This window comes from Clytia hemisphaerica, unplaced genomic scaffold, assembly GCF_902728285.1.
Source record: "Clytia hemisphaerica strain Z4C2 unplaced genomic scaffold, Clytia hemisphaerica genome assembly, whole genome shotgun sequence".
Taxonomy (NCBI): Eukaryota; Metazoa; Cnidaria; class Hydrozoa; order Leptothecata; family Clytiidae; genus Clytia; species Clytia hemisphaerica.
Genome location: NW_027103483.1, coordinates 28851 through 36696, shown reverse-complemented (window position 1 = coordinate 36696; position 7846 = coordinate 28851). Strand labels below are relative to the sequence as shown.

Below are 7846 nucleotides of genomic sequence, written 5' to 3'. Positions count from 1 at the left end.
TTGCCTTGGTTAGATATTCTTATATTTCTTAAAATTGCACCTTAGATTTATAATCAAATTAAACCTTCACAAAAAAAAGAGAAGTCAGTTTGAAATGTTTGAAAAATGTTTAAAGAGAAAGTTTTCTCTTTCATCTCCTCCTCCTTCTACTTCATGAGAGGTTGTTTGGAGAGATTTTACACGGCAGATTCATGCTTGCTCATTTGATTCAAATTCTGTACCGAGTCCATGAAGTCATCAAGATCTGAGCGTCCTGTGCCCGAAGATAGACCCGAAGCTGATCTTTTTCTCAATGCTTGTCTTTTCAACAAAGAAAGGAGAAGATTCTTGAAAGCTTGTCTATAGTCCGAATTTCGGTACGCGTAAACCAAGGGGTTCATCATAGAGTTGGAGTAATGCAAAAACTTGACGAAAGGGATCGATTTTTCGATAATGACGTGACTGCATTCTGGAGGGTAACAATATTCGTACAAAATGTTAATGAGGAAGAATGGGAACCAACAAACTATGAACAAAATAATAACAATAGCGATCATTCCAGCCAATCGCATTTCTTGTTTCAATTTCTTTTGTTCGGAGATATGTTGTTGGGCCACGCGGTAGATAGCCACATACGAACAGACAATAATGAGGGCGGGGACCACAAAGCCAATCACCACGATGTAAATATTATACGCCTTCCACCCGTAGTACGTTTTCACGAAAGATAACGCAGAATTGACGATGGCGAAGCCCCAAACAGCGAAGACAGCGATACGAACCAAGTGCGTTTGACGGGATAAGTTGCGATGGGTGGCAGGGCGGATGACGGCAAACAATCTCTCTAAACTAATGACAGTTAGATGGACGATCGATGCCACACCTAACATGACGTCCAAAGCAAGAAAGACGATATGTGGCAGACTAGATGACTGTTCGTGGTCTGAAAAAAAGAAAAAAGAAAATGACGAGATCTGCTTATTCAATTATCAAAGCATGCTTAGCTGCGAATTCTAGCAATAATGGTAGAGTAATGGTAAATGGGTACTTGTGGATATTTTGAATTGTTGGAAATAAACAATAAACGCAAATCACTGATAAACTTTCACACTCGAAATATCCTTGACAGAACTTTCATTTTCATTCACATAAAAAAAATCTTACTTATTTCGACCAGCATCCAAAAAGGTACGGAGAATACTCCCACCAAAATATCAGAGACCGCCAGTGAGACGACAAAATAGTTTGTGATAGTCTGGATCTTCCTCCCGTTGGTCATGAAAGCACTGATGACAAGAACGTTCCCTCCGATGATGCAAATCACCAACGTTCCCAGCATCAAAAGGCTGACCACATTGACGAAGGATAATGAATGGTTGAGGGCGGTAGGCGGTTCTGATGGTGGAAGCAGGGTGCTCATGAAGAAGGTTTGGTTCCTATGCAACAACGTGGCATTGAATGACGTCATCACAGGTTTGCTGAAAACGGAGTGATATTTTAGAATCGTTGCAATTGAATTTTATGATTTTGATTTTTACGATATCCTAAAAATAATCACAGTGAGAATTGACCCCAGTTTCCCCAGGTTTGAAAAAAATTCCATATCCAAAATGAAATAAGATGAGTTGTGAAAGCTGTCAAAATGGGGGAGGGTTATATTAACTAATACAACTGAGTTGAATGTTGGGGAAAACATGAATGCGAGCATATCTGAAGCAAGCTAATGCAAAGATTCGACATTAGATTGAAAGAGCTAGAATACAGACTTTGGAATTTTAAATTAAAAACGTTGTCCATTTTCCTCGTTTACCTTTTCACGACATGAAGTTGAGATGAAGTCCAATCACATCAAAATGTTTTTAACGACGAAGAAAAAGAAAAGAGGAGATGCGAAAATAAGAGATGAAGCTGAGGAGAAAAAGGCAAAACAACAAAAGCTGCACCTTCAATTATTCATGATTCTTCGACTGCAATATTGGTAGAAATAAGAAGAAAATCTTTCCCCTCTGATACTTTGTATCCAAAATGAAAAATAACAAAAAAATGTTTTCTTGCTTGAACTTTTTCAAAGTCAATAATTAATGAGCGGATACTTTGCTTTTTATCGGCGAACAGGAAAATATCGTTTCTTTTGCTTGTTTGTCAACCGAAGTATTTAAATACTGTTCGAGGAGAAGAAAAAAAAAAGCTCGATAAATTAAACTATGATAAATTGACAAAAAACAGCAAACACTTATACATTATAGAAATTAATTCAGCAGTTCCTGCAAATATCGGGTTTGTTGCAGACAAGAGAAAAAACGAATGAAATCGCTCTAATTGGCGAAATAGATACTCACGGGGAATGAGAGAAAATTAAAAATACCTTTGGACCAAATAACTGACTCTAAGACAACAATATTTCCCAGATCAGCCATCTCTTCCGACATGGCTTGAAACAATGCTGCGTTGTCAAAATTTTTCATTTTAAAATATTTATTAAACTGGAAATAGAGAAAAAGAGCTTCAAAGGATAATCAAATGATTTCAAGTTTTTGGCCTTAAAAACCTACTGTGCAATAATAGTAATGAGTGAAAAACGTGCTCTTACAGGGTTTCTACGTTGAAAGTAAATCATTTTCTTGCTAAAAGTTCAAATTTGTAACTTAAATGCCTAGACTTTTGAAGGGAGTAGGACAAAAAGATCAGATCCATAGAAGGCAACTGTAGGCCAAAGTTCCCAAACCGTTTTATCTCTTTTAAAAATAAGAATGATTCATTACACTGCTGTTACAAAAACAAAATCTGAAAATGCACACGAAAACACCTTTGTTCACAAGTTGACAATATGATAGATATGATAGATAACAAGTTGAACATATGGTCAAAACCCTTGACTTGCTTAGATGGACTCCATTTTTTCCATTTTATTTTAACAAGGTCTTATGAAAAAGACAGTAAATGAAGCTCATCATCAACAGAAATTCTAAGAAAAAGGATATTATTTTTTGGGAAAACTACACGTCTTTCATATTCATAAAAATATACAATTAAGAAAAAAAAAATTAATATCAGAATATTAAAAATGGTCGATTTGAACGCCCGCTTTACGGGGAGGTAACGGATCCGGTCTACGTGATGGCATTTCGTCGGAGAAAGGGAAAAAACGGGCTTCTTTTCCTTCAGCTTCCAGTCTGTCTTTCTGGAAAGGTAAAAAGGAAAGTTAAGTGTTTTACAAAGCAGTTTCTTTATTCTAGTTCTGGTACTAAAAAAGAAGGAGAACTGCAGAGCGAACGAAAAGGTATTCGCCTGTTGAAAAAATCACCATAAATTACATAAGTAACGGCTGCTTTCTCGAGGTACTCAGAAACACTTTACATTCGACCTTTCTCATTAACAATTTATTTTAAACCTTCAAATTGGCCAAAACGAACAACTATGATTTTGTTGTTTTCTCATGTGGGAGTTTCGAAAACATATTGATCATCCTAGCTGACTATAAATAATACGAAAACACAACCAAAAAGCTTGATAATCAAAAAACATCTCCATGTCACAGACTCGGGGACGCCCGCAATCAAAAGGAGGCTCGGGGACGCCCGCAATCAAAAGGAGGGGGAGAAAAAATAGCTCCAAAAAGTCAAGGGTGGGGAGGAAAAATCTGAGGAAAAAAATTTCTGTTCTCTGGTGTCAAACATAAAACATATCTGTTCAACTTCAAGCTAAAAACATGTAATAGTGTTTTATCATATTATAGGGACGAGAGAACATGAATAGAAGCAGTATTATGTTATGAGCAACAAGTGATACTTTTATGGACCTACCTGGTTATGCATTTAACACATATATAATTGATATCTACGGGAGTGTGACCATTAAACAATCATTCAGAACACAAATAGTGACGATCTATTAAAATTAGTCGTTTGTTTCTTATAAAAAAAACGTTTAGGAACCAAAATTTCATGATCTTGAAATATTCTTTCATATTCAAGACTTCGTGCGCAAAAAAACATATCTCATCAAAAAATTCAGTAATTTTAAGAACATTGATGTATGCTTATTAATAGTGATTCTTGTAGATAAAGATGCGCTTTTTGAGCTGAAAAATTCTTTTTTTACAAAAATCTGCTTGAGCCATCTTTTACCTACTTTCATGCAAAAAGTCAGAAAAAAGAAAAAAACAATGATCCAATATTTCACAAAGTCCAAAAAACCCTTTTTTAGCCGTTCTTTAGCTGAAATTTACCTCAAATTTTTTTTTCTCAACAAATGACCTCCGTCACATTCGAGGGTTTATAGTTATGCATCTTTGTGCAAAAAATCATAAAGAATGAAAGAGCCAATCTCGAGAAAAGCTAACACCTAAGTAATTGATAATATGCTTATAAAAAATATTGAATTTGGCCAGTTTTTCTAAAAAAACATGCCAAGCAACCAAAATTTCATGTCTAAACATACATATTCTTTAAAAGTAAGCCATCATGAGCAATAAAAAACATCTATCTCATAAAAAAAATTGAGTAATTTGACTAAGAACATTGATGTATGCTTATTAATAGTGATTCTTATAGATAAACATGCGGTTTTTGAGCCAACAATTTTTTTTTGGAAAAATCTGCTTCAGCCATCTTTTACCTATGATGGCACCCTACTTTGAAGCAAAAAATCAGAAAAAATTAATGATCCAATTTTTCACAAAGTCCAAAAAACCTGTTTTTTAGACGTTTTTTGGCCCAAATTTTCCCAAAAAACTTTTTTTTCGAAAATTGGGCTACATCACATTCGAGGGTTTATAGTTATGCATCTTTGTGCAAAAAATCATAAAGAATGAAAGAGCCCATCTCGAGAAAAGCTAATACCTAAGTAATTGTTAATGTGCTTATAAAAAAATATCGAATTTGGCCAGCTTTTCTATAAAAAAACGCCAAGCAACCAAAATTTCATGTCTAAACACACATATTCTTCAAAAGTAAGCCCTCATGAGCAAAAAAAACATCTATCTCATAACAAAATTGAGTAATTTGACTAAGAACGTTGATGTATGCTTATTAATAGTGATTCTTATAGATAAACATGCGTTTTTTGCGCCAACAAAATTTTTTTGCAAAAATCAGTTTAAGCCATCTTTTACCTATGATGGTACCCTACTTTCATGCAAAAAATCAGAAAAAATTAATGATCCAATTTTCACAAAGTCCAAAAAACCCGTTTTTTAGCCGTTTTTTGGCCCAAATTTGCCCAAAAATTTTTTTTTTTCGAAAATCGGGCTCCGTCACATTTTGGCCACTACCATTTTGCACCTTTGTACCAAAAATCAAAAGATTCCTATGATTCAATCCTGAGAAAAGTTGGTAACAGACGAACGGACGAACGAACAAACACAGGTTAATTTAAAGGACCTCCACCGGGGTAGATCCAAAAAATCAAAAAAAAATTTCAAGGGGAGAGGGATTATTTTAAAAACCTTAGGGAGGGAAGAAGTAAGAATAACCATTATAAAAAGTACTTTCAAACAAATATAAAGAACAGTAAAAATATCTGGAAAGGCGTATACGAATTGATCGAAAGTAAAAAATGCCGTAGTAGCACAACAATATCTCTAAATATTGACGGACAAGTAACATCTGATCCTAAAGTAACAAGCGAGGAATTGAATAAATATTTTACTTCAATAGCGGATAAAATACGTCAAACTATAAATGTTAATAATGAGGAAGCGAACTTTCATCAAACTCTTGTAAATTCACCAATAAATTCTCTGTTTTTCGAGGAGATACAAGCTGAGGAAATCGTAAAAATTATCAATGCTCTTAAACCTAAGGCAAATGGACCATTCAGCATTCCACCAAAAATCTTAAAATCGGTTCTTGGTGAGGTAGCTCAACTCCTGCTAAAATTTTCAATTTATCAATACAGACAGGCAAGTTCATAACAACTCTTAAAGTAGCAAAAGTAATACCCGTGTATAAAAATAAAGGTTCCCCATACGATCCTAACAACTTTAGACCAATTTCGCTCCTCTCTAATATTGATAAAATTTTTGAAAAATTAATTAAATTCAGAGTTGTAAATTTTCTTAACATTAACAACAGCATCCTCAAAAACCAATTTGGATTCCGTACTAAACACTCTACTTCTCACGCATTAATAAATCTAACAGAAAAAATTCGGTCAAATATTGACAAAGGGTTGTATTCTTGCGGGGTATTCATTGATCTTCAAAAAGCTTTCGATACAGTAGATCATGAAATTCTTCTATCAAACTTCATCACTATGGCATAAACTATAACGTGGCGTTGCGAACCTCTGGTTTCGATCTTACCTGACTGAGAGGAAACAATATGTTTCAATTTCTGGGCATGATTCCTCAAAACGATCTATCAGACACGGAGTCCCCCAGGGCTCTGTCCTAGGGCCTCTACTTTTTCTAATATATATAAATGACATTCCTGAAGCCATTCTGAATAGCGAAACAAACCTCTTTGCTGACGACACCTGTCTTCTCTCTTCCGATTCGAATCTAAATTCACTTGAGACGAAAGTGAATTCTGACTTAATCAGACTCTCCTCTTGGCTTCGTGCCAACAAAATCTCTCTTAATACTACAAAAACTGAGGTTATCCTGTTTAGAAGTAAAAATAAACCTGTACCATATACAATGAATCTCAATCTTGATGGGCATGTCTTGAAATTTTCGAAATGTGTCAAATATCTTGGTCTTTTTCTCGATGAATGTCTAGCGTGGAATTTTCCATTTTGATCATTTATCCGCAAAACTTAGAAGGTCAAATGGCATTTTATCCAAACTGCGTCACTTTGTTCCACAGACCATTCTTAAAACTTTATACTATGCTATTTTTCACTCTCATTTGTCATACGCAATAATCGTATGGGGGCAAAGTCTCACTCAAAACTCTAGAATAGGCAAACTTCAAAAAAGATGCGTGCGCATCTTGACTTTTTCAGATTTTAATGCAGAATCTGCTCCTCTTTTCATTAACCTGGATATTCCAACTTTGCCACATACTGTAACAAAGTTCAATATCCGACTCGTACATCAAACTCTCACTAATCTTTCTCCTGAAGCTGTTACGAACATTTTAAACTTCAAAACTCTGTCTCATAATTATCTTACTAGAAATAACGAACTGAAACTTTGGAGCGCCCAAAAGCCAAAACATTAAACTATGGATTGAAATCGATTAAGTACCAATCTCTTTTAAACTGGAACCAGCTAATATTACATACTAAAATCGATCTACAACCATTATCTGGATATATGATCAAAAAAAAGATAAGCGAGTTCCTTCAAAATTGACCTCTTGCATACCAGAAAAATGAAAGTCCATATAGATATAAAATACTCTAATTTTATTTATTAAAACAAAAGATTACTTATATAACTATATTTTTTTTTGTCGATAGTTACGTTGAGTTTTTTTTTTTTTTTTTACTTTGTTTGGAATATTGAAATATTGTTACTCTAATAGTTATATCAACCCCACAGAAAAAAAATCTGCGTCCAGGTAGCCATTCCATATGATTAGACGGAAACGTCTATTGGATGGACTCCTGGCCTGCATCCCCTCCCCTAATTTATACAAACTTAAATATGTAAATTTTTAATGATATGCAGGCGAATAAATAAGTTTTGAATTGAATTGAATTTTGAATTGGAGGGGGACTAAAAGGGGGGAAATAGAATTTTTTTTCAATTTTCAAGGGAGGGGAACCAAGCTACTAGGACACTATGTAGTAGCTTTGTATCATATATATGTTAGGCTTTGTGTTTGTTATAAATCAAATAGAGAAAAATTACCAAGGTTAGTGTCAACCCCAGGGTACTAACAGGTTTCAAAAATTGATTACCTTGAGTTTCAGCCAC

General features: G+C 34.5%; 1 protein-coding gene across 2 annotated transcripts; it reads right to left on the bottom strand.

The window, feature by feature from the left end:
- LOC136798562 (octopamine receptor beta-2R-like) lies at positions 1 to 3624 on the bottom strand. Of its 2 annotated transcripts, none has more exons than XM_067055181.1 (3): positions 2345 to 3624; positions 1144 to 1457; positions 1 to 922 (listed from the first exon to the last, which is right to left on the bottom strand). In XM_067055181.1, exons 2-3 carry the CDS (start codon positions 1445 to 1447, stop codon positions 177 to 179), a joined length of 1050 nt encoding a protein of 349 aa, XP_066911282.1. In that variant the 5' UTR covers positions 1448 to 1457; positions 2345 to 3624; the 3' UTR covers positions 1 to 176. The 2 variants fall into 2 exon arrangements, with proteins under 2 accessions (XP_066911282.1, XP_066911283.1); XM_067055182.1 differs by lacking the exon at positions 2345 to 3624 and adding an exon at positions 1790 to 2329.
- Between the last annotated feature and the right edge of the window lie 4222 nt (positions 3625 to 7846).

Bases quoted from the DNA above. Each gene is read 5' to 3' on its own strand.
- LOC136798562 (XM_067055181.1), bottom strand. From the start codon at position 1,447: ATGACGTCATTCAATGCCACGTTGTTGCATAGGAACCAAACCTTCTTC. The intron at 923-1,143 runs GTAAGATTTTTT...TCTTTTTTTCAG, and splicing joins TTGGATGCTGGTCGAAATAA to ACCACGAACAGTCATCTAGT.